Raw genomic sequence first — 27,162 nt, forward strand, 5'->3', positions numbered from 1 at the left:
CGGCCTTCCATACACCGTGCGAGGTGAGGTCACCATCAGGGCGGGGGCAAAATTCCTGCCGTCTACTTTTGTCTGTGTCTGTACGTGGAGGAGGAGACGGGACTCCAAACTGGACCTCAGTCTGGAATTTCAGGAGCACCGACATCGTGAGTACCACTTTTTTTTTGGTAAATTGCGACTGACCAGTAACATCTTGCTGCTTTATTTTGTCGTTTTGGTGGCTGTTTGTTTTTTTGTTTTAAATCATAGCTTGTGTTCCTGTAGACAGCCGCCATCCTCTGTTTCACAGGGATGGGTTTCCAGGAGTAAAGGCATAGTTTCCTGCCTGTAAAACTTGCATGTCCGCCGCTTGCTGACTAGCTTTTAGCTCCACAACTTATTCATTATCCTTGCGTTTGAAGGAGCGTAAACTCCCTATACTTTATTTGGGAGCTCATAACTTTTTTTTAATAGGATGTAATTTAAATATACAGCAAAAGTGAGTGGACATGTTTGTTTGGCTTTTTTTTTTTGGGGTGTGTGGGGGGGACGTGTTTGTGCATTTTGGCGTCTTAACAATTTTACCAAAGACTGTTAACTCGTAGCGTTTGAAATATGCGTTCGTAGTAGTAAAAACTGCCCCAGCTGGGGAGAAAAATGAGGGGAAGCTGCCGGAGGTGGAGCCTGCTCCGCTGCTGCTCAGCCTGTCTGCGCTGTCGTTAACCTTCCCACTTCTCGGCCTGATGTATCATGTTTGCTGAGCTTGTCGCGTTCTGTCTTCTCGCGATATCAGGAAAAAAAAAATAATTCTTACTAATTATTCCCCCCCTTTTTTAATTAGTTGAGTCAACTCCCCTCTGGTGCATTTATAAGCAAAGACACGTTTTACTGGACATCGATCAAGTTGGGTAAAACATTATATTTAGCATTAGGTTGAACAATCTGGAAGCATATTTTCCTTCTCTTTTTTTTTTTTTTTTTTTGTTTAAATGTTTGTTCTTTTTTCAGGACAGTGGTCTGTGTAAACGTGTTTACTTGCACTGAGTGATTCACCAGATTCTCCATCTGGGGCTTACGGCTCACTTGCATCTGGGATCCCGCTTGTGGAGCGCTTGGCTGGAACAAGGTTGAACAACAAGTCTGTTTTGAGCCCCGTCCACAAAACCCACATAACACATCTCTTGAGAAATATTATGACTTTTACAAGGAGCGTGTTGTGAAAACAGTGCCTCAGCAGGGCAGTCACTGGACTCTTAAGTAGGTGTTTGCGTTTGATGGCGTCGGCACTGCAGACAAAATATATATGTATATTAAAAAAACTACTCTAATAAAAGCTGGAAGTCACTTTAGCTGTGCTCGTCAAGATTGCCAGTGAATGATTGCTTGTTGTCGGTATGTGTGCTATGCTCCACACACAGGCTGAAATGCAACGCAGCTTTCCCGTGTCTGCGCCCTCGCTGCCTGTGTTTTTGCTAAAGGCAGACATTAAGAGTGTGATGTTATCGCGGCGAGGAAAAAAAAAACCAGACTGTCAGGAAGGGCCAGCGGGGTGTAGTTAAAGGTTTGTTTCCACCGTTGCTCACACCTGCGCTCACAAACAGGTTGCTCCGCTTTCTTGCGCCGTGTCAGGTCTCCATCTCCTCACCTTGTTGTTGTCAAACCCGGGCGAAATTGACCAGCGTACGGTTCGAAAGGCAAATATCTGAATTAAAAAGCTAAGCCAGAGGAAGCTGTGTTTTTGTTTTGTTTTTTTTCATTATTTTAACCTGAAACCATATCCAAACTACGCATTCTTAAGGCTGTAAGTACATACGGTCTACTTAGATTTTTCAGAAAATACAAAACCCCAATCCAATCCGATTTGCTTACTCAGACAAACTGTCATTCCTACACTGCTAAAACAATATGTACAACATATCAAAGCATCGCAGACCTGATCAAAACTGAAAACGCTGTCTGGAGCCTGGCAAATGCAGTTCTGAGAACAGTGTCACCTTAATTTGAGAGTGTCGGGTGGGGCTCTTTCCGTTTTTTTTCATGTCGTGACAGACTGTTTGTTGTCAGCCATGCAAAGGTATTGTCTTTCGTTTAGCCAACGGACTGGTGGCGTGCTTCAAAAGGCGTGGGCGGGGCAGCGCTCCGTCACGCAGGCGGCGAACAGCATCTGATTGGAGGGGAAGCGGAGTTCGCCCTGGACAGGTCACCAGTCCATCACGGGGGCTATAGGCCCCGCGTATAACTTGATACTGGATTTCACTCTTATGTGGTCGGCTCTGATGCCCACTTGGCCCAGTTCAGGCGTACTAAAGATGATTTTGACTCCTGATCAAACCAGCGTGACTCAAGCCATCTCCGGCTGGTTGGCATCACTTGGTGTACTCGTACAATAATGTTTCCTTACACAAAAAAAGTACTTTTAAGTTGTTTAAAGCCAGTAGAAAAGGTGCAAAACATCATGTAGCAGATTGCTGATTTATTATTATTATTTTTTATTTAAAAGAAAGCTACTCAACAACTAAACCTGCATATCACTCAGCGCCCGCATCGATGCAGCGTATATTTGTTTATTTGTCAAACTTTATCTTTCCTTATTTAAAGACCCTGGCGGCTTCACAACAATGCCAGGTGTCGCGCTGTCTGGTGTTTTTTTTTTTAAAAGGATCGTATTTTACAATGCTTTTGTTGAGTAATGGCAAACATTTGTAAGGTGTGGCTGGCTCACCTGTGGCCGACTCGCCTGATGCAGCAACACCTTTGGTAACCAGCTGAATGACATTCTCGTGTTGCCGTCTGCGCGCGGATGCTTGTTTTTGGCACCTTTTTAGGCAGAACGTGCTTTTAGACGTCGCGTCGCTTCACGCGCATTCTTCCGGTGGTTGGCGTGCCTTTTTTTTTCAAAGAGAGAAAGTGATGGCAACAGTTGGGGAAAGCGTGTGGAGGATGGCTTCATTTGAATATTTCCTTGATGCTTTTATCATTTATCTTGGCTTTATGGCATTACCCTAAAACACCTACTGGCGTTATTCCTGCAGCTGCACCTGGTTAAACTGCCCCCCCCCCCTTTTTTTTTTTTTTCGGCGCAGGGTTCGTCGCCTCCTCACCTGTCTCACAGTGGGCCCGTGCTTATCTCACCCTCAGCACACGGCCTTAAAAAGGAAATAAGAGACTGGCGTGGCAGAGCGTCTGAGTGCGTTTGCTTCACATCTGCAGCCTGTTGGGACTCTTGTTTCCAAAAGGCGTCCTCACAGACGGCGCAGGGTGTGTACGTATGACTGGAACCACACTCGGGAAGGGTGCCCGCTCTTATTTGTGTGCCTCCCCATTCATTTCCCCACGTAAATGCGTGTGTAGCGCAGGCTGGGGCGGGGTGTGTCGGCCCTTCCCATCTAACGCGGCCATCTGGTAGCAGCCTTTTCGCTTTTAATTGGCTCCAGCAAATGAATCAAAGCCGACTGTAAAACACGTCAGTGTGCTGGGTTTTCTTTTTTCTTTTTTCTTTTTTTTTTTGTCTCTCCGATTAAACACTGCCGTTTGGAGCGAAATATAGCAGAACTAAAGAGGAAATCTGTTTAACAGCTGCTTTAAATCACATGACCCGAAGGACTGCAAACAGGAGGATTTGTAATATTTTTCTTAATTTTGGCTTTTAAAATAAAAATCTTCAACCATATTTATTATTTTTTTTATTCAACTCATGCCTTGTGATTCAGTTTGTGTTATTTGACTTTTTAAAAAACACACCATCGTTTATATAAGTTTTCTAGCCACGTAAAGAGATATTTTTCAGTTGTGCGTGTGTTTTTTTTGTTTGTTTGTAGTTTAGTTTTCATTCCTGTATCTCCGGCACTGGCGGTTCTAGACCCAATTTACCAGGGGGGCCAAGGTGGGGCTAGTGTTTTTTCACAGGGGCACAGAACAAAAAAATAAACAATAAAATGGCAATATTTAACTGTGTAATAATATTAAGTGAGGCACTTGTGGCTCTGGAACTGCAGATTTCAGACCCCTGATCTAGCAGTTGAAAACTTTGGTCCCAGCTCAATACAGCTAAAGCTAAATGTGAAACATCTTAATTTTTATATCCTTCTTAGAGTAAAACTGTATAGGTAAAAGATAAATTGGTCAAAGTGACCAACCAGTTATGGTTTCTTTGCCATTGCAAGTAATTATTAGAAGTGTATTTAATGTTATGTCTTTAGTACAAGGGCCATAACAGGGGCCAGGACCAGTTCTACAGGGGCATGGGCCCCTGTTGGCCCCTGTCTAGAACCGCCCCTGATCTCCGGTTTTTACCCAGGAGATGAATAAAATGAAAGTGTGATATAGTTCAGATATTCTGTATAAAACGAATACAATCCACTAAGACCACTGAGTTTTATAATGCACTTGAAATGTAAAGTAAGTTATAATTACCGTATTGTTCGGACCACAAGGCACTCCTGACTATAAGGTGCATTAAATCTTCTTCCCAAGTGAATACGATTTTTGCACTTGAAATAAGATGGAGATGAATTGTTCTTATTTTATGTGCAGGATATCCAATTCTCATTTTATGGATAAAATACTAATCTTATTGACAAATAGTCTTATTTAGTTGCTCAAATCAAGGACAAAAATACTAATTTTAAGACTATTTTGCGTTTAGTTCCCCTTTTGCAATGCAAACCATATAAAATCAGTCAGTAAGCACAATGGTAATCATATATAAGACGCACCATCAACTGGTGACAAAGTTTAAGGATTTTTAGTGAGCCTTATAGTCCAGTAAATTTTCACCTTCCCCGGATTCTGGTCCAATTCACCCTTGTTATATTCTCAAAGAATTCAGTTTATTTAGTATATATTTTTTGGATTAGAAAATTAGTCAGCAACTGAATCTAAATCTTGTATGTTTGGAGTGCCATTTTCCTGTGATGGGTCTTTCTAGCTGGAAGTAGTTGGTTATTAAATAATACATATATAATATGTAATATTTTATGACTGCCTAATGAAAAAGGCCTAAAAGCTTTGTTTGTTTTTTCCAGTTAAAATCTGCCTTCTGACGAGGTCAGTTTAGCAGCAATGGCTTGCCAAAATATCGGTATTCTTGACAAGCAGCAACGAACAATTAGTTATTGGCTTCCTGACAGTCGCAGCTGCTCCAGGAGCTAGAGAAACATTTATGTTGAATTTCTGAAGAAGAGAAATGAAAAAAATTCAAACTGGAAAAGCGTGCATTTTTTTTGGTTTATTTTTTACTTCTTCCTGGTTTGGGCAGTCAGTATTTACATTAGCGGTTAGTGCAGTTAGCATTACCAGGACAGTGGCATGTAGATTCTAGACCAAGGATCTCAAACTACAATAGTAGGTATTATAAAAAGTGCTGAAGCTATTTTCCTGCAGCCATGTTGCTTTTGTGGCTCTAAACAAATTTTGTTCAGCTGAAAGGATAGTTAAAAATGGCCCTGGTTGTTGTAAAGGATGCTGAGTTCTGTTCTAGATGATGCATACTGGTACCGTAACTCCTACATTTCCAAAAGGCTGCCACCTTTTCAAATCCAGCGGGCTCCATAGAACAGGTTGGAAGCTCAAAGGAACAACAGCAAACCATTGCAGTACGTTATTCAGCTTTCTCGTTAACTGCTGAAAGTCTTGCTCTCTCTCGATCTTTCACAGTTTGAGTTAAACTCAGACATGTCTACATACGACTTCCTTATAAATACCGTCTAGTTTCATGGTCTTTCTGACTTAATTTTCAATGCATCACTGATACTGAGAATGGCTAGCTTCATCCGTCCATAACCGGGTCCCACCAACTAGTTGTCAGCCTGATCCTGTAGCTCCCATCTATGGTGCTGGTCAGAAAAGGATCAGATTTTTTAGTTTCTAATTGTACCGCTGGTACCCGCACTAAAGTTTTTTTTTTTTTTTTTGTTTTTTTTTAATGATGATGGCCCTGATGGTCACTCTATTACAAATGTTTAAAAAAAATATATAAATAGGTTTAGGTTGACAAATTAGCTTGATAAGAATTGTGACCTATCATGACCATACAGTCCCCCTGATGATGTAAACACCAAAACAAGTCAGTAAAGTTGTGATGTGAACCATTTTTTCCCCTGTTGGCTGAATGGGGGCATGATCACTAGACACTCATTTATTGTAGAAAATATGATTGAATGCAGTTTAGTGATATAATTTTACAACTAAATGTAATTTGCGCATTGGAGTAGCCAGTTTGACAATAATTCAGATTTTTAGGGGAGTAGTTGGAGTTTTCTTTTTATGCTCTGACTGTACAATGAAACAAGCATTGACAAAACGACTTTAAACTACTTTTTTTTTTTTTAATCGTTATAGCAATAAATACACGGGGATCCTACAGTCTTAAAGTATGGCATTTCATTTTATCATTTATAAAGTCTAAATAAGAAAGAATGAGAAATTCCGTTGTTTAAAACATAATTAGTTATTCCATGGCTTTTTAGATGTTGACCTTCAGAATTGGTTTTCTACGTCAAAAATTCCACTTTTTATCCAACTTGGTAATCATTTTGGTTACTGTTACAAAGCGCACGCATTCAGAAACCAAAAAAGGACCACTTGACTTCTGCTTTGGGTTCTAGTTTTTAGTTTTGCTTGTCAGTTTCAAGTTGAGCTCTAAGACCTAAAAACATTACTTTACGTTGTTACATTTATTTTGTGAACTTATGGTAGTTTTTGATTACAAACTGTGATTGAAAGGATCTGTATTTAAATCTTATAGATTTTAACCAGGCGTAGTTTGTTCAGATGGGGGAAACAAAGCAAACTAGCCCTTTACACTGCAGAATCAGAAAACAAGATTTAGCACAGGGTTATTTTATTATTCCGGGGGGACAAGATGACACCCCGCTAGGTGAATATTTTGTACTTTGACACCTAAACTGATTGGGGGGGGGGGGCATAGAGTTTTGAAATGAACCATTTTGAAGGAGCCTTAAATACCAAACAAATACTTATTTTAATGAGATTTTTGGTCATCCGTATCCCGATGGGTAAAACAAAAGCTATAACTTGGGGTTAAACCTTTTAATTAGCCCATTTTTTTTTTTTTTTTTTTTTTTAGTATTGGCAGGCTTTTGGGTTTCTCTCCACTTAGGCAGGTGAGGAGAGCGTTTAGTTGAGGGGTTTTTGTCCTCCTCCCGCTCACCGTCCAGCTGTCACAGAAAGGCCAACTGTCTTTTGGAGCCTGACGCTCCAAACCCCTTTTTGTGGCACGGCGCAGGATTTATTACCACCGTTTGGTACCCGCCGGTTACAGATCCCCCATTCTTCTGCGCGGCCAGCGCGACGGCTCACATTTGTCCGCCGCCATCTGCGCCCTTGCTCCGTGCACTTAAACCCCCGGCCTGTCTCTGCCGAGGGTCGCGGCAGGGCGAGGGACGGCCAGTGAGGTAATGTTTTTGTCGGCTTCTGCTCGCGGCCGGGCCCCGTCCTCAGCGCGCACTTTTCACATCCTTTGGGGGGAAAAAAAGTTAAATATAGCAACGCTGGCATCGTCAGTTTTCCTAATAGTTTAGTCAGGAGTTTGGTTTGGCCTGATTTTTTTTTTTAGTACAGCTTTTTAGAGAACAGAGGGGGGAAAAAAACACAGTTGTTGTGGCTGATTACAGCTGCTAATCTCATGTTACTCTGAATCAGTCTGCACTTTGGGTTTAATTCATCCCTTGTGTTTTGTCTGTAGGAAATTTTTACTTACCGAGTCACATCTTGGAGACCACGTGGTTGTTGAATCATCTTTTTCTTTTTTCTTTTTTAAACTACTATTATTAGTTTCATTCAGGGGAGGATGCAGGGCTTTGTTCATTGTCAGCCAGGTCCTGGTTTGTCATCTGGAGCCAAAGGAATTTGCTTCATGCGTTCAAAAAAAATGTCCTCAAAATCTGATTGGCTAGCATTAAATCGCAGTATACCCTAATATGGTTTTAAAAATGTCGTGCCGTTTTTTTAAAAAACAGGCGTAGCTGTGTGGAGAATCGCTTGCTAATTTGCTGTAATGGCTAATTGTTTTTCTGTTTTTGAGTGACGCTTAGTGGCGCCGATTCATTCTGGAAAAACTCTTTGATTCCTTGTTTAGCTAGGCATAAACTTCGCCCTGTTCATGCAGCACTTGTGTTTAGGAGGAATGCCACCATTCCGGTTTGGCCACAGAGATGGAGGCATACTCCCTCGCGCTCACACCTCTCAGCGGAGTGAAGCCCGATCTGCCCAGGCCTGGAGCATTCCTCCACCGCTACAGGACGGGAAGAAGGGGCCGACCCAAAAAAACTCCCTTTTTTTTTTTTCTCTCTCTGGGATTTTTAGACGGTTACTTTGCCTCAGAGGAGGTTGTGAACACAGAGGGTTTTTGTTCTGCTAAATAACTAGTTTTGTGGCCTGAGTCCTTGCGTGTAACTTTCCCGGGTTAAAGGGCTCGTTTTGATTCTAAACGTTGGGTTGTCCCATGAAACTGAGAGCGGCTTTGATGGCTTTTAATTACAGCTGCAGGGCACAAAGCTGACTTTTTTTTAGTAAGGGGACTATTTAAAAAGATAGAAATGCAAGTGAAAGGGTTAGATTTGTAAAATTAGTTATGGTGGGGAAGATTTATTAGAAAAATAACTCAACGCTTCTCTGGGTTGGGTCTCATGGCCGCCTTATCGCGGTGTCGGCTTGTTGCTGCACAATAGGACTAACAGGAAATTACTCTGATTGGCTAAAACAAACATGCTTGGAAAAGGAAACGGGCTGAAAGGAGAAGTTGATGTAATTGGCAGAGGTGGGGGGGGGGGGGGGGGGGGGGTAGGCTGGAATCCGGGGAGAAAAGCCGTGGTTTTTGCCTGGGAAGAGGGCAGAATATTGAGTCGTTCGGGTGATCGCGCCGACCGCTGCCGAGGTTAAAAGGTGTTTTGAGAGGCTAACGGGCGTGGCCCCCGATATATGTCCTCCTGGTATTTTCAGACCCCGCTGATGACTCTGTTCTCTCTGCAGTTACACCGTCCTCTGACTGACCACGACTGGTCAATCGCAGAAAAATGTCTGGAAAAATAACAAAAGAGGAGGAGGAGGAGATGAGGGAGGCCTTTGCAAAAGTTGGTGAGTAAACGTCATCCCGGGCTGTAGAAGTGTGCAGCATGGGGTCAAAAAGCAACATAAAAACAAAGCATGTTTAGTTTAATCTAACTGCATGTTTTTTTTTTTTAACACTGAAAAGAATCATTCCTTCTGCTATTGTATAATATATTGATGAATGCAGTTATAATTATGTTATCTTTATAATATTGTCTTTTTGTCATTGTGGTATTTCAAAATTCTATGAAAGACAAAAATGTATCATTTACTATCTAATTATATTTCATTATAGTCAGGGTTCTCACCAGTATGGCTAGCAGCGGTAGGGTTGTGCATGCGAGCACGTTTGTGTTTTTGTGTGTTGAGGGAGGCTGGACGCTCTGGTGAGAACCCTGATAATTTAGTAACTTTCCTTTTTATTTAATTTTTTTTTATCGTTGCTGGGCTTTCTGCTTGGGAATACAGCTTAAATTCTGCTAACTAACAGACTGGTAGCACAATACTATTACTATCATAATAGTTATTCTTGGTGCTTATTTAGTTTGTTTGCCATGATTCTCAGATGTTTTAGTTTTTTATTAATACAAATGTACTTGTAGTGGTGCATTAATAACAAAGGGAAAAGTGTAGCAACTTTTCTCCAACTAGCTAACCAGCAGTGTACGGCAACATTTAGCGGAGGCGTTTCTTGATTCTTCACATACTTGAAGAAAACTCCAGTCACCCCTGCACATTTTCTGGTTATTTGATAACATGAATTTGAACGACAGTGTAATGTAATAATGAATAATGCTATGACCATAAGATTTTAGCAGTTCTGACTCCAAAGATATTGAAAATTTCCCGATACCTTGACGTTGGTAACCGGTCCTGGTCTAGTCAATTAATATGACAGCCTGCGTTAAACTCCAGCAGTTGTATCATCAGCATTCTCTGCCGCTGTTTTTCTCCAGATCTGGATCACAATGGATATATTTCTGATTATGAGCTTGGCGAGCTTCTTAAGGAGGCCGGCCACGCCCAACCAGGATACATGGTCCGAGAGATCCTGCAGAAACTCGACCGTAATAAGGACAACAAAATCAGCTTTGATGAGTTTGTGGCGGTAAGTTGAACAAAGTCAGCAATATTTTCATGCTAAATTTTCTTTTCTGTTTTTAACTATGAGTTGGTCCTTAGCTTCTCTGCGTTAAAAGACCTGTGTGCAAAACACAGGCTGGGGTAAAAATGCCTCTACATGCCACAAAAACACACAGGAATGTGGAAGTAAAGGAACTTGTTTGTTTGTCAAGCTGATGATGGACCAGTCAGTGTCGGCAGTGATTTCTGGTACACACTTGATTTATGAGCCACAAACTCCAGATTAGGTGGACCAGTCTAAGGTGGACACAGCTTTTATATATCCACACATGCATAAGTGTGTGGTAGGCCACGCAAACTGATGGAGCTGGGCCGGGAGATGCTGAGGGGCGTATTTCACAAAGGATGGCAACTTTCTGCCAAGTCAGTCGCTTAAAGAGCTCCAGACTTCACGTGGCCTTCAGAATAGCTGAAGAACAGCGAGGTTTTCTCTTGGATTTGTTTTCAACCGTGGTAGTCGAACGGGGGTCGTTAAAATTTAATTGAAATGCAACATACGCTAACATTACTTTATGAAATAATGTAGGAATTTGTATACATTTCTTAAATCCACACTATACAAATCTAACTTTACCAAAAACATTGTAATCAGAGGCACACGCATTGAATGAAGTGAATAAGTGACTCATGGTGTGGTAATCGGGTAATTAGTGGAACAGTCTCTGAGGAAATGGACTAGATTAAAAACTATTTATTATATTAATATCCAGCTTTGTGATCCAGGGTGGAATCATCATCATCAGCAGCTGTCCGTTATACATTAACAATGTGAAAACGGAGCGGGTCTCCTCGCTACCCTCTTTGCTCTGACTGCATGCAGGGCTTTTCAGGACGAGGCCTGTGCCTGTGAGACAGCGCTGAGGGAATAGGGAGACAGTAACGATATACAGATTGCTGCTTTCACGTTTGATTTTCGTGTGGTGGTGCGCCACAATCTACACATTGCTGTTGCTACACGTATTTGAGAGGCTGGCGGTGGAGCAGGGGCAGAAAAACACAACCCACGTACAGAGGCTTCAGTAATTGACACAGTTGTCTCAGGTTGGAGTACCGACTAGACCTAAGCCAAATAGAGAGCTTCATGGAGTGGGTTTGCATGGCCGAGCAGCTGCATATCCAAGCCATACATAAGTGAAATGCATACCTTTGGATGCAGTGGTGGTAAAGCGGGCCGCCACTGGACTCTAGAGCAGAGGAGGCGTGTTCCCTGGAGTAATGCGCTTCTCCGTCTTGCAATCTGATGGACGAGTCTGGGTTTGGACAAACTAAGGTCCATACAGACATGGTGTGGGCCAGCCAAGGTCATCCACACCGAGTCCTGACCTCAATCCTTCTCGTCCAACATCAGTGTCTGACCTTACAAATGTGCTTTTGGAAGAATGGTCATAAACACTCCAGAACCTCGTGCAAGAGTTGAAGCTGTCATAGCTATAAAGGGGGGTAACAATGTCATATTGAACCCTATAGATCAAGAATGGTATGTAATTTAAATGTATGTGTTATTCAAGTCTTGTTCATACCATAACTGAGAAGTGGAAGGGAAATTATACAAGGTTATCCTCTGTGTTTTTTTTGTTTTTTTTTGTTTGTTTTTTTTACAAATAAAATAACCTGTATCCACCCCCTTTACTCCAACTAAATAAAATCCAGCACCAGGGACAGGATTTGAGTCTAGAAGATTGATGAATCTAAAACCTGGCAAAAGGTTAACCTTTCAGCAGGACAGTGTCTCCAAATATGCAGCCGGAGCTACAACATAATTGTTTAGATCAAACCACATTCATGTGTTAGAATGGCTCAGCTGGTGTCCAGACCAAAGTCTAATTGAAAATAAATGGCACCAATCTGACTGAACTTGTGCTGTTTTTGCAAAGAAGAACAGGCAAAAATGTCTCCACGTGTAATGCTGATAGACATACTCTTTATGAAAGAAATGTGAAAAAGTTAAACTGTTATAAATACTTATGATTCACTTCCCTCACGCAGAATCACACACACACACACACACACAGGGCTTGCAAAAACACTACTTCACCAAACATGTTTTTGCCCTTCACAGTCCAAGTTAAATACACGTTAGATGATTGTGAATGCCCTGGTTGTCGCTAAATCGTATATTTAAGGTAGAAAACGTGCAAATTGAGCAGAACTGAGTGGAAGTTTATCATTAGCACGTGGTCAAGGTTGTCTGATTGTGGTGATCTGGCACTAGGAGATCATAACAAATGGATGCTGAATAGCTCATTGTGGTCACACTAACGCCTGTGGGGCTGAGCTCACCGGCCAGGCACTGATAGGCTTGTCTGCAGGAAGTATCAAGCATGTTGCTATTTAAAGGAGATGTTTCATGCTCGGTTCTTCCTTTTCACATTGAACTCATCAAGTTGTGCTCTATAATAAAGTGGAGCTGCAATGCTTTGGTCTGAATTCCTCGTTATTGGTGCCCCACAGCAGCTCTTCTGCCCCTGCATTAAGAGCAAGTCAATGCAGCAAAGATCGTTCAAAATAACATAATGGAGAATAGAGAAAACTGAACGTCTTGGAGAGAATAACCTGGAGAGAATAAACAAAAAAAAAATTGGATTTTGCATATGTCCTTATTACTTATGAAAAAGCCCACACAGTCATTACATGAGATACTCTGTAGTTTCATTAAGTGTTGGTGAAAGCCATTTAAGATTGAGGCGTGTTATTTTGAGACCATCAACTTTAAACTCAGTGAATCCCCCATAATATCTCAGCCTTTTATGAACCAGATGGGCTTTATATGTTTAAACCAGGGAGGAGAAATTCCTGCAGCACCGGTGTGTCTGATTAGCCACCGCTGCTACTGCTGCAGCGCCGGCTGCCAGGGGTTTGGCAAGGAAAGCCTGGAGCTGAAATTTAAATCCCCGTTGCTAAAAGATTATGATTTATTCACCCATTGATTTTATTTTGTTTCTCAAAAACCTCTGACATACACCACAATTTATTTATTTCTACCTCTTTTTACAATGACGCAAGACCGTTTTTGTTAAAAGGGGCCAAAAACTCCTGCATTTATAGAGTTGGCCACTCTTGCTGATGAATTAGTCCAGAGCGTCCTTTTAAGATCAAACTTTCTCTCCTAAAACAACGGTAGCAAAAATGGATTTTGATTTTCAGCTTTGACATTTTTGCCACACTTTTATTGGGTTACAAGTGACGGTGGAATCAGTGTTTTGGTATGACGGTATTCAGGCAGTTTTACAATTTTGTACAGCAGCGGATTTATTTCAGTCTGTCAGGCAGTGCAATCTATGATGTGCAAAATCTAAGCATTATAAATTATAGTTAACTCAGTAACCTTTTTTTTATTGGAGTTTTAGAAAGATATACTACAATAATTAAAACCTGGCACACAGTTCTGTACAAATGGCGAACAAGCAGGTGTGTAGAGGCTCAGTTATGTTCGGCTCAGAAAGCAAACTAGCTGCAAACATGACGGTAATTCTGTGACCAAAGTCCAAAATAGATTTATTTCTGAGTATTTATACAAAGTGATACTGTGTAAACCTTGTTTTTAGTGAACATTTATGCATTGAGTCTGGTCATTAGGGTGTGTGATTGATGGCCTCTTTATTGTACAGTAAATAAAAACCAGTTTGTCATGTTTTATTCAGTGTTTTCCTCTTCTGCACTGAAATCACTCATAAGGTTGCAGCAAATATCATTAGAAAGAAAAGTTGAAGTTTAATAGTAATTTTACATTTCGTAGTTAATATCAAAATTAACTCTATACTTAAGGCTTAATATATTATACGATTTTATTATTTTGTCTGATCAATCACTTATTGATCAGACAAATCAATCCAATCACTGTTAAATTAACTACATAATCCGTCATTTTCCAATTCAAACTTAAATTGAATGGAATTATCTTTTTTTTTTTTTTTTTTTTTTTTTTTGCATCCAAATTTAAAGGGAAAATCTCTGTTTAATGTGTGGCTGTCTTTCTGAATGTTCCTTTTTAATTCTTTCAGATTGTTAAGGAGCTGAAGGGCAGTCAAGTTGCAAAAACTTTCCGCAAAGCCATCAACAGAAAAGAGGGCATCCTGGCTATTGGAGGGACGTCGGAGCTGTCAAGCGAAGGCACACAACACTCGTACTCTGGTATGTGACTCTGCTGTTTGCTGTGAGCTGTTGACTTTGAACTCTCTGCTTGTCAGCTCCAGAGGAAGAGGCCAAAAATGGCTAAAGTGACCCTCAGCAATGGGGACGTTGTGTATGATAACATGCAATTGAATGTAATTCAGTTTAAACATAACAAAAACTAAATTAATGGAAGCGGTACTTGCACCTAATGCATAAATGGAGATGTAATAGAGTAGAATGAGTGAAAAATATCTGTTTTGTTTGTTGGTTTTTAAACGAATATCTTACCTTTTATTCACGATTACAGAGGAGGAGAGATATGCGTTCGTTAACTGGATAAACACGGCTCTAGAAAAGGATCCTGACTGTCAACACGTCCTGCCAATGGATCCCAACACAGACGCTCTGTTCACGACTGTAGGAGACGGCATTGTGCTCTGGTGAGTCCCCTCTCCCCCTCTCATAACAACACAAGGTCACCACCAACCCTCTGCAACCTAACTTTATGGTTGCATTCTGAATAGATGATTATGTACAGTGCCTTTCAAAAGTAATCAAGATTTTTCATGTTTTGTTGACTCTCGAACTGGAATTAAAAAAAGATTGAGTTTGCACCGTTTCATTTACAGAACATGCCTTTAACTTTGAATGTGTTTTATTTATTTTATTGTGAAGCAAACAATAAATAGGACAAAATATCAGAATATGCTGATGTACGTAACTGTGGCTCTATAAAGTATTGACTTTACAGGGAAGGAACATTTTCTGGCAATTCCAGCTGTAAATTGCTTTGGGTCAGTCTCTATGAGCTCGGCACATTTTGCCTCTGGGACTTTTAGTTTCCCAGTCTCTGCTGCTGAAAAACATCCACCAGGATGCCGCCACCACAATAGCTACGTTTACATGGACAAAAGTAATCGAAAGGAAGGCCGTATCGAAATAAAAATGCTTCATGTAAACACACCAGTCGGAATATTGTGATCATGTTAAGCTCAATGGGAATGAAATTGTAATCTGATGACAGGGGTGGTTTATATGGGTTGATAATCCCATCAGTATGCATGTAAACGCTGGTTAAGATAAAGTTATTCTGGATTTGGCAAACTGACCAAAGTGCGCATGTGCGCCCGACTTAAACGTGACATATGGAAAAACGTCTGGAAGCAAAACTGTCGGGGCTCCCGATTAGAAACATTAAACGAGTTCAAAATTAAAAATATTTATTCAGCAACGACTCAACCGTAAATGGAAGCTTGTGAAAGTCCAGCCTGAACGCTCAGAAAACAAACGAACTCGCACTCTGCTGTTCTGTTTGATATTTTTTGTTGCTCAGCAAAGACGGAAGTTCTTCTTCTGTGGTTTGTTTGGGGAAATTTGATAACCGCACATGTCAGAGTGGTTCTATTCTGAATAAAGTCAGGTACATATAAACACACATTATGATCAGATTAATTGATTGTGTGCCCGTATAAACGCTACAATCCGAATTTTTATTAAATTTTTTTTTAATCCGAATACTTTTTAATCTGATCGTGAAATTTTTTTGCACGTAAACGTAGCCCGTGTGTCACTGTGGGGATGGTGTTTTTGGGATGATGGGATGTGCTGGGTTTGCACCAGACAAAGGCTCCATCTGAATACCCATAATAATAGCTTCTAGCTCCTGTTCTTTGACCTTTCATGGGGTCAACAGTAAGAACTCTATCATGGGAAGGAAATGAGCTTCGGACTACCATTAGCTCCGATGTTATTACGTGACGGAAACGCAGATGGATGATGCGAGTCAAATCCGGGCCTACAGCTTTCCGAATATAAACTACAAAGTGCACGGTCTCTTCTCTTAGGACATTTTCGTTGATTTCCATGAGGTGGTCTGAGCTGATACGTCATGTTGCACATCGGATTGTGGGATACAATTCTTAGTCATCGTAAGAGACGTTGCGGGGTTCCTAGGCAAAACTACCCATAGGATGGAGCATTGAGGCTACTTTTCCTACCTCCTTCCTGACTGAGTGCACTATTCAGACAGCACTTATCATGGCGACCGCTGACGCGTGTCCGCTTTGGCTAAAGAGTCCTTGCTGTATAAGGGTATTCTGATTGAACCAAAGCAACTTGCTTAGTGTTGCTGCAGCCGCTGGGGCCTTTCAGAAAAGGTGTGTTTAGATCATGTGACACTCATTTCACTAATTATGCAACTTGAAGGTAACTTTGTAGGGGCTCCATAGCAAAGGGGGAGGACACATATGCACATGCCAGGTCTCAGTTTCTTTATTTACATAAAATAAGATGACAAAAAATAAGTTACAGGTTGGAATGTAACAACATGGGTAAAAAGCCAAAGGAGGTGAATACTTTTGCAAGGCACTATAAAAAGTTCATGGTATAACTACAATAATGCTGCATGAATAATCATGCAGCATCCTGCAAGAAAATCAGAAATACACCTATTATTTTGTACAGATACCGTTTAGATATATATTTTTTTTCCTCCAACAGAATGGTTTAAACAAAACCAGACACCCTTGAAGACCAAAACCATTTAATCAAATTGAAAATGCAGATATAGATGTGTGTTAATGCTAGGCTGCTTATACAGAACTCCAAAAAAGGCCACATTTTCAGCTTCTTACCTGCAGTGACAATATATATATATATATATATATATATATATATATATATATATATAGATATAATATAATATAATATAATATAATAATATATATATATATATATAGATATATATATATATATATATATATATATATATATATATAATATATATATATATATATATATATATATATATATATATATATAATCAAAATGATTTGGTATACGGGAAAAAGCTGAATCCTAACTATTATAAGTGTGTTGAAACTGATACAACAAAATATCATCTTTACATTACATTTCACAGCTTTAGCAGTAAATAAGGGTTTGGTTAAGCCCCGAAAACCTTGTTTTTCTGCATATCCATGTCTTCTTTTAAGCAATGAATATATTTATCATGTGGTTATTCCAGCAAACTAAAGTTGATTTTTCATTTTCAAACAGCAAAATGATCAACTTGTCAGTGCCAGACACCATCGATGAGAGGACCATCAATAAGAAGAAGCTGACACCATTTACGACGCAGGTACCGTTTCACTGGTCTGTGGAGGCGTTGCGTTCTCATCCTTAAAGTTTCAGAGTGCCGATGCTAAAACATCCGATGGCTCGATTCCTTCCAGGAGAACCTAAACCTGGCTCTTAACTCTGCGTCTGCCATCGGCTGCCACGTGGTGAACATCGGTGCTCTGGACCTGAAAGAAGGGAAGCCCCATCTGGTGCTAGGCCTCCTGTGGCAGATCATCAAGATTGGCCTCTTTGCTGACATCGAGCTCAGCAGGAATGAAGGTACCGGGAGAGGTTACAATTACATAACACGTGCTTAAGCCCCATCGCCGGGGCTCGCTAATGTGTTGTCGAGTCGATTAACGGATGATGATCACGCCTCGACAGCGCTGGCGGCCTTGCTGAGAGACGGTGAGACCCTGGAGGACCTGATGAAGCTGTCGCCGGAGGAGCTGCTGCTGCGCTGGGCAAACTTTCACCTGGAGAACGCTGGCTGGCAGAAGATCAACAACTTCAGCTCAGACATCAAGGTGACACTGGGCTACAATCTGGTTTTATGTTTCAATTTCAAAACAAAAATAGTTCAAATAACCACAATTTTAACAGTAAAAAAATATAAATCCTTTCTTTGGGAGAGGATGTGGGAGCTCTAAACCAGTCATTAAATGGCGCATAACCAGCAACTATGTCCACCAACACGGCAGACGCCAGCAAAGGTAGCCGCTATTTATGTTGACCCAACCTCGCCCTCATCTCCACCTTACCTGCTCCTAAAATAGGAACGAAGGCGTAATTGAAGTCGTGCACAGACCGACGTTTGTGTAGGAATTAAATTAAGAATCTGTTTCTTTGCCAACTTGTTTTTACTAAACACGTTTAGTTACTGACCATTTCTGGCGTGTGGCATTGGTTACTTGCAGATTTAAAAATCAGGCATGCCGTGACTGATGCAATAATCTTTGTCCTGGTATACAGTAGCTTGCAAAAGTATTCAGACCCCCTGAACCACCTCACACACTTATATGTTGCAGCAACAATGTTCATTGTTTCATTTGGATTTAATGTGACAGAGTAACGGACCGTAGCACACAATCAAATGTAAGAAAAGGGATACACTGTTAATATTTTTTGTCTTTTTTACAAATAAAAAGACCTGTTCCCCAATACTTATTGTCAATTCTTCTTCGTAAATTAGTGACAATTCAGTCTTATTGGAACACCAATTCAATGAACATCAATTTTCATAACTTTCCCCAAGACTCGAAAAAAAAATAGGATTTAAGTTTGGGCTTAAATTTAAATCCCTACATCCATCTTCTTGTCAACTCTAACCAGCTTTCTTGTCTCTGTTGAAGAACAGCATCTCCTCGACATAAAGTTGCCACTGTCTTTTAAGGAATAGTCCTTTCATTCATCCATGGCTTCCTTCTTAATGTTCTTACATAAAGGCTAATGGTTGCCAACAGATCAAACATGAGATGTTCACATCTTGGAATATTGTTTAATAACCCAACCATGATTTAGACTTCCTTCTTGACCGGTCTGCGGTGTTCTTTGGTTTTCGTGATGCTGCACTGCAAAAGCTAAAGTAAAAATAAGTCAAATTTTCTTGAAAGTAGTGTATATGTCCTTGATTTGAGCACGTAAATAAGATGATTTTGCCGATGGAATGAGATTTTTGCACTTAAAATAGGAATAACTCATCTCCATCATCTTATTTAGAGGGCAGAATATCTAATTATCTTATTTTAGGGGTCAAAATACGCATTCCATTGGCAAATCATCTTATTTACCTTCTCAAATCAAGGACAAACACACTCATTTCAAGAAAATGTGACTTATTTTTAGTTCCGTTTTTGCAGTGTGATTGTTCACTGCTGCTCTCTAGCAAACCCCTGAGGCCTCCACGTAGCAGCTGGATTTATACCGAGATTAGATAACACCCAGGTGGACTTTATTTAATAATTAGGTAACTTCTGAAGGTAATTGGTTCGACTGGAATCTATATATAGGTTTCAGAATAAAGGGAGGTAAATACAAATAGTTTTAAAGGGTTTTTTTTTAAGTTTTTTTTTTTTTCTTCCATAACACAAAATCCTACTAAAGTACACAGAAGTTGGTGGTTGTAATTTAACTAAATATTCAATGGATATGAATACTTTGGCAAAGTACTCTACTATTATCCTGATATGACTGGAAAGAAATCAGAAGATGGAATTTTTACTTTGCAATTGTTTTCTGATTTAATCAGTGCTGATAATGCCCGTATTTTTTTCTTTTATTTTGTGTTACGTAAAGGGCCACATAATTTATTTATTTTTTCTGTTCCTAGGACTCAAGGGCCTATTTCCACCTTTTGAATCAGATCGCCCCTAAAGGCACAGAGGAGGATAAGCCGCGCATCGACATCAACATGGGAGGCTTCAGCGTAAGCGCCTTGTTGAACTCTCACAGCCCCCACACAGTAGCAGCTGTGCCGGGATTCTGACCTGAACATTTGTGTGTGTGTGTGTGTGTCGCTCAGGAGAAGGACGACTTGAAGAGGGCAGAAGCTATGCTGCAGCAGGCCGACAGGCTCGGCTGTCGACAGTTTGTCACCCCAGCTGACGTCGTCAGTGGGAACCCCAAACTCAACCTCGCCTTCGTGGCCAACCTCTTCAACAAATACCCGGCGCTGACCAAACCGGAGAACGAGGACATCGACTGGGGGCTCTTGGAGGGTGGGTGTGGAAAAAAAAAAAAAAAAAAAAAAAAAAAAGTCAGAATGAATTTATTAGGAAACAGTTTTTAGGTTTCTGTCACAGAAGAACCACAAACTAAGCTATAGAATGATGGAGAATAACATTTGCTCAATGGCTTTGTTTATTTTTTTTATTGTACGTAACTTATAACTAATACCACCACATGACCAGCATTCTTTATGAAGTCCTCTCAATCCCACAATCCTTTTCTGATCAGATGAGACAAGAGAAGAGCGAACATTTAGAAACTGGATGAACTCCCTGGGAGTGAACCCGACTGTGAACCATCTGTATGTGTAAGTATCACCAAATAATAAAAAAAAAAGCAGCTTCTAAGGACTCTGAAACGGTGGTTTGAGGCTCTGCCTCTTGTAATGTTGATGATCACCGGCCACATTGTCCTGCTGCGTGTTGTAGAGATCTGCAGGACGCCATGGTCATCCTCCAGCTCTACGAGAGAATCAAAGTGGAGGTCGACTGGAACAACAAGGTCAACAAGCCGCCTTATCCCAAACTGGGAACCAACATGAAAAAGGTAGTTCTGTGGAGGCCTTTCGGTTCCTTTTTTACATTTGTTGCCGTCTTGTGTTGACGCTTGTGTTCTCCCCCCCTCTCCTCAGTTGGAGAATTGCAACTATGCAGTGGAGCTGGGCAAAACAGCCAAGTTTTCTCTGGTTGGCATCGGTGGGCAGGACCTGAATGATGGCAATGCTACCCTGACTCTGGCACTGGTGTGGCAGCTCATGAGGAGGTGAAGCAGCTCAACCCCTTCAGACCTCAATGAAACTTAAACACCCCGTTATATCTTAGAATATAAGCAGGAAGAAATTCAGAAGTTTTCCTCACTGCAAAAAGGGAGTTAAAATAAGTAAAATCTTCTTGAAATGAGTGTATTTGCCCTTGATTTGAGCAGGTAAATAAGATTATTTGCCAACGGGATCTGTATTTTTACCCTTAAAATAACATAATTAGATATGATGCAGTTGAAATAAGAAGATGGAGATGAATTATTCCTATTTTCTATCATACTTTATAATAAGGGCTGTGCATCTCTGGTCTGTGGCTGATGGGACACATGTATATCACACTACAAATTTGATAAATTTCAGATAGATGGGGGAGAAAATGTTTTCATTGCCTCCAGCAGCTTTAACTTAAATTTTTTCTGGGCCGTACTCAGGCTCTGCCTCCTTGGCGGAGCTACTTATCAACTTCTTACTACAAAATATACATCGAGAAAAGGACTAGCCCACAAATAGAATAATTTAGATATTTCTTTTCTAATAAATAAGTGAATATTTTTTATTGATGCAAGGACTTGAAAACGGACATTTTGCAATAGACTTGCCCAAAATGGCATGTGGTAGAAGTAGCAGGCGTGGGCATTTTAAAAGTAGAAACTGTGGCGTCCATTTGGGTTCAGGCCACCTTACCTGGTCAGGAGACTCAATCTTTATTTCACCATGAAAGCCTCATTCAGATTAAGTAAACAAAAATGACAGTTGCTGAAATCTGAAATGGCAAAATGAATTAAGATATCACATTTTTCTCTTTTTTACTGCTACACAATTTTCCCACCAATCTCTGAGGGTTTTAACACTTTAGCCAATAAATATATAGATCAGACTTGGGAATTTAGAGTTCACTCATGTGACCAAAAACATCTATACGCTGAATCTGAATGATTGACATGTGAAACATAGACTCCAAATCAAATACCGAATCCGAATAGTCCTTTGCTATTTTAGTGTTGCGAACATCGATATTGCAACGATTGTAATTGAATAATTGTTCAGCTCCACCCTTAAATAAAGGTGGCTTCACACTGTGCAGTTTGTCTTAAACAAAATGTTTCATCATTAAGAAACGCCCTGCATTCACTCAGGCACATCAACATTAGAAGCGGCTCATTTTCAGTCCTGGAAGCTCTGCTGTTGGAACTGAGAACCAGCGAACTTTGACTCTGAGCCCGTTTTCTTAAATTATCGCTGTTTGTGTGCACTGAACATGAGATTGAATAAAGAGGATGATACCATGAAGAAGGTTGGCTCCTGATCCACAGCAAAGCTCAAATTGATGCCAATTAAAATTGTGTCCATGTTTTTTTTTTTTTTTTTTTTTTTTTTTTTTTTTTATATATAAATAAACTAGTCTCTCCTAATTGTACAAATCTGTGTAAAAGGGGGAAAAAGAGGGGGATTCATCAGACAAAAAATAAAGCACAAATGTTCAGGATTATTTTTGGGCAGACCCTATATTGTCACTGCAAACGGGGAACTAAAAGTAACATTTTCTTGAAACTAGTATTTGTCCTTGATCTGAGCAGGTTAATAAGATTATCTACCAATGGAATGAGTATTTTGACCCCTAAAATAAGATAATTAGATATACAGCAAACATCTCATTCCATTGGCAGATCATTTAAACCCATCTGCTCAAATCAAGGACAAATGCACTCGTTTCAAGACCATGTTACTTACTTTTAGTTTCCCCCTTGATGTTTTGTGATATCTCTGCTTTTGGTTAAGGGCATAACCAGTGTGCTGTTGGTTTTAGATACACATTGAACGTGCTGGAGGAGCTGGGTGATGGCGAGAAAGTAAATGATGACATCATTGTTAACTGGGTGAACAAAACATTGGCAGAGGCTGGGAAATCTACAAAGATCTCAAGTTTTAAGGTAAATTCTGCTGGTTTTCTTTTATTTGGTGGAAACAGTTGTGTAAAGTAACTCTCACCTTTTGACAAAAACAGTTGCACCTTTTTTCTTAAACAATGAAAGGTCCGAGGTTCTGTTTGATTTTTGGGAATTTTCTACTCCAGGAAGCAATGAGAAGGAAAACATTGGTCGATTTGTTCCAATCTTTGTGTGCTGCTGATGTGTTGTTCAGGACAAGGAGATAAGCAGCAGTCTGGCAGTGTTGGAGCTGATTAACGCCATTCAGCCTGGGAGCGTCAACTTCGAGCTGGTTAAAACCGGCAGCCTCTCTGAGAGCGACAAACTGGAGAACGCCAAGTAAGAATTGAGTGAAAGAACGGAAAGTTATGTTTGGTTGTGGGCCGGTTACCCGCGTCAGGAGGTGTTAACAAGTTTAGGTTACAAACATTTTAAATTTTCTCTCCCACGTTTCTGATTTTTCATTTAATGAAATGACAGATAATATGCTAGAGTGATCAGTTTTCTTCAACAATAAGGAGCATTGAGCACAGCAGAGGTTACCCCTCCCCCACCTGTTGCTGTGACCTGTCGGTCGGCTGCGTCAAGGAAGATTTAGCCCAGAAAGTATTTTCCTGTCATGCTTTACTTGGTAGAGCTGCAAAAAGGGATATTATGTGCAATTGGGATATTTATTTGAAAACTAAAAACAAAAATTAGCAAGTGTCTGTAAAAATACAGAAAAATTAAGTCTGTGTAACACAAATTGAACATTGTATATGAATACCATTATAGACTGCCACAACAGGAAGAATAATTCTTTAGAGAGTTTGGATGTTGTTATACATTTTAGTTTTAAAATGTCTTTGTTAAAACTGTGACACCATAAAACTTTAGCATTTTTACTGGTTATTAGACTGCTGTGAAAAACTATTGGACTTCTAAAGATGACAAATATCAGACAAAGAACCTGAGTTGTTAATAATGATAATAATAAATCAGGTTTCAATGATGACAATCACCCTGTGTGAAAAAGTAATACCCCCCCTTATTAAGTAATGAAAGAACTGTAATTGACCAGTTATTACTTGCTGAATTAAAGACAAAACATGGCATGATTACTCTGACCTGTAGACTTAAGACGTCTCTTTAGCAGAACCTGTCCGACTGCATGAAGTAGGCTAAAAGATCAAGACGTAATGCTCCCGTGTAAAGAAATTCAAGAACATCTAAATCACATCAGTCTAGAAAGGGTTTGAAAGGCATTTCTCAGGATTTGTGACTCCAGAAAACCCAAAGTAGGGGACAAAACATGGAGCAGTGGCGAACATTCCCAGTAGCCTAACAAACTTACTCCAAGAGGTTCAGGAGGTCACCAAATAATCCAGAACAACATCTGAAGTTTTCAGGCCTCCGTTAAGTATAGTGTTCATGATATGACAATAAGAAAGACACAAAAGGGAAAGAGAAGCAGGTCAAATCTCTTCCACAGTGATGTAAAAGACTGATGGGCAATTACAAACAGTTAAGTTTAGGAGACTTACTTTTTTGGTTTGGAGCCAGATTGATTTGACTTGCTCTTTTCCCCCGTAATAAATGAAACCATTATGAAAACTGCAATTTGTGCTTCCTGGTTGTTGGATTTTAAAATGTTTTCTGAAAAAGTACCACGGAGGATGCTGATGGAGAAGCACAGAGTGGATCAGAGGCATTCTGGTATTTTTCCCCAAGCTTATCTAGTCATGAAAATCTCGTACTGCCCTAGTTATCTTGCTAACAGCACGTGAACATTTTAACAAAGTTAAATCCGTGCCCTCCGCAGATATGCCGTCTCGATGGCGAGGAAGATCGGCGCTCGCGTCTACGCTCTGCCCGAGGACCTGGTGGAGGTCAAGCCCAAAATGGTGATGACAGTCTTTGCCTGCTTGATGGGACGAGGGATGAAACGCGCCTAAGCAACCCGCTTGGATCACAGTGACACTTCCCCCCCCCCAAAGAACAATTAGCATTTTCAAAAGAGCTCCCTCAACCGAAGAAATGAAGATTTGTTTTGTTTTTGCCTTTTAAAAAAAAAAAGAGTCAAATTCATACAATTGCATGTTCCCTCTGCCTCTTTATAAACGAAGGTGTTTCCAGAAGGATCGTTTCTTGAAGGTGAAGCTCCAGTAACAAAATCTCCTGAGGCGACGCTTATCAACATGTTACGCTCATGTATAAGAATGCTGTTTTATCTCTTTTTTTGGGGCTTTTTTTTTCAGTCCAACTATGCATATTATACCAGCTGCAAGGTTGTTTACATATTTCTACCCTGACTGATAAGTAAATTATCTCCTCAACCAAGCAACAGACATTCCTGAGTACCATACCTTTTTTGAATATATGTACCAAAAGGCCAAAAATAATAACGGAGGTAAGAGAGATCTAAAGTTTGGGTGAAACACACTTTAAAAAAAAAAAAAAAAAAGAATAAAGAGATACCCAAACACCCTCTTAAGTGCGAGCATGTCTTAGTAGGTGTTTCCGCGGACATCTGCATATCGGAAAACCGAAGCCGTAAGGTCTATGGCGGTGACCGGTGGGATGTACCATTTGTATTTCTGTACTCGTAATTTGTTTGTTTCCTGGGATTATCATACAACATGCTGTAAATGCTGTCTTTTAAGGGTGTCTGGTTTGTGTTGTATTGGGATTTGTTTTCATTGCGGTCTTCCAGTTAGACGACGAGAAGGCCAACTGGACTCTCCTGGCCTTGTGCTGTGCCTTCAACTATCAGAGAATTTGTCTTTTTCTTTTTGTTTTCTGCTCATATTCAACATTACCAAATACAGTTACTTCGTTCCGGGTAGCTCGATGAGAGGCTATGACAGTGGCCAAATTGAATTTGGTCTTGTTTTTCATGTCTAGTCTCCTAAGTGCTTTACATGTAACAATAAATATGAATTTGAAAGCAGCTGACATGTTTGGTTTTTGCTGTTTTAATGGGGGGGTGAAGAATCTTTTTAAAGAAATGGTTTCTAATAATTGTAAATAATTTACTCTTAGGTTTTTTAAATGGCATGTAGTAAGCAACGTTCACGGAGCTCAGACATGTCACAAATGTCATAACTTAAAGACTTTTTTAATGCATTTTCATGAATGTAGTTATAGGAAACAAAATCAACAATGCCCCTGTCATTTTTTTTTTATGCAGTTAAAGCTCAAATTATTCATGTCGATTTAAAAGTGTATTAATTGCACAAGTATGCACACCCTTAAACATAATGTTGAACTATCTGTTTTAATCAGCTTCAGTATTCAGACCTGATTCACTTTAAATTTCCTCATATAGTCATTCTTCCGGTGGTTTTTTTGGGTGTTGGCATATGTTTGGACTCTGTGACGCTGACGATTAGAAGCCCTCTTAATCGTCTGTTTTCTAACAGACACCTAAAGGTTTTGGGTCTACCTTGACTCAACTTTTGTCAACGCTCTGATACTAAACGCTGCTTGGGGCATCATTCGACCTTTGGAAGATTATGGACTGGACAGAAACTGAATGACCTCGGATGCCTAAACCGATCAGACGTACTGGCGGAATGCAGCAGGAACAATATCAGTGTAACTTTTACGGCCCGACTGTTTACCTCATTTTCCTTTTATTACTTCTCCTTCCTCTTATCTCGAATTTATGTTGCTCTTCTTTCCTCTTTTTTCATTGTAAAACCTGTCAAGTGTACGGCAAAACAAACTGCGGGGAAGAGTAATTGTGCGTCGTCTGTTGTCTCGTCTTCTAATGGATGCCACTTTTCGTTCCACGTTCCCAGTACAACGGGGGAAAGACGAGGCAGCGTGTAGGTCGCTGTTCACTGACTTGGATCTCGGATGCACGTCAAATCCTCCATCTGACTTGGTGCTACTTGATGAGGAGGCTGTCCCATGTGGCCTTCATCCTCTGTGCTTTTCTGTTTCATTTTCTTCAGATAAGAACATTCGGGGAAGAAAAAAAAAACAAAATGAGGCATTGAATTATATCAGGGTGCTTGCGCAAGTCTTGAAAGTCTTAATAAGTATGGAATTTTGAAACACTGTTTTCCAGACCTTAAAGTCTTGAATTTTGTGTGAAAGTCTTAATAAAGTATGGGAAAAAAATGTATGGTAGAATTTTACAGTATGCTCAAAGGCATTGTGAAATGAGAAATAGGAAGGTAGGCTATAAAACTATAATTTTACTAACTGGTCACGTATTGTATTAGCCTAATGGAATCAAACACTTGTTTGATGTGAAATTCATGTACTTGTGATTTTCATGTTTTGAAACGTTTTCATCAGTAAAAGCATAATTTACTGTGAATAATGCATTTGTTT

At 40.2% G+C, this 27,162-nt stretch overlaps 1 protein-coding gene and 1 long non-coding RNA gene across 5 annotated transcripts; one reads left to right on the plus strand and one right to left on the minus strand.

Moving 5' to 3' along the window:
- The first annotated feature begins 18 nt into the window (after nt 1-18).
- Nucleotides 19-25,768, plus strand: LOC118564579 (plastin-3-like). 4 transcript variants are annotated; one of them, XM_036143295.1, is made up of 16 exons: nt 19-146; nt 8,971-9,075; nt 10,005-10,156; nt 14,193-14,322; nt 14,612-14,744; nt 17,362-17,443; nt 17,538-17,703; nt 17,809-17,951; nt 19,754-19,849; nt 19,946-20,141; nt 20,380-20,458; nt 20,580-20,697; nt 20,783-20,913; nt 22,719-22,842; nt 23,054-23,178; nt 24,641-25,768. In XM_036143295.1, the coding sequence occupies exons 2-16, from the start codon at nt 9,015-9,017 to the stop codon at nt 24,771-24,773; spliced, it is 1,869 nt and encodes a 622-aa protein (XP_035999188.1). In that variant the 5' UTR covers nt 19-146; nt 8,971-9,014; the 3' UTR covers nt 24,774-25,768. The 4 variants fall into 4 exon arrangements, with proteins under 4 accessions (XP_035999188.1, XP_035999190.1, XP_035999191.1 ...); XM_036143297.1 differs by lacking the exon at nt 19-146 and adding an exon at nt 1,087-1,105; XM_036143298.1 differs by lacking the exon at nt 19-146 and adding an exon at nt 7,376-7,394.
- LOC118564581 lies at nt 7,042-8,065 on the minus strand. Its single transcript, XR_004931945.1, has 2 exons — nt 7,700-8,065; nt 7,042-7,457 (listed from the first exon to the last, which is right to left on the minus strand). It is a non-coding gene; the product is annotated as an uncharacterized LOC118564581 (long non-coding RNA).
- Nucleotides 25,769-27,162: the final 1,394 nt, after the last annotated feature.

Source organism: Fundulus heteroclitus, chromosome 11, assembly GCF_011125445.2.
Source record: "Fundulus heteroclitus isolate FHET01 chromosome 11, MU-UCD_Fhet_4.1, whole genome shotgun sequence".
Classification (NCBI taxonomy): domain Eukaryota; kingdom Metazoa; phylum Chordata; class Actinopteri; order Cyprinodontiformes; family Fundulidae; genus Fundulus; species Fundulus heteroclitus.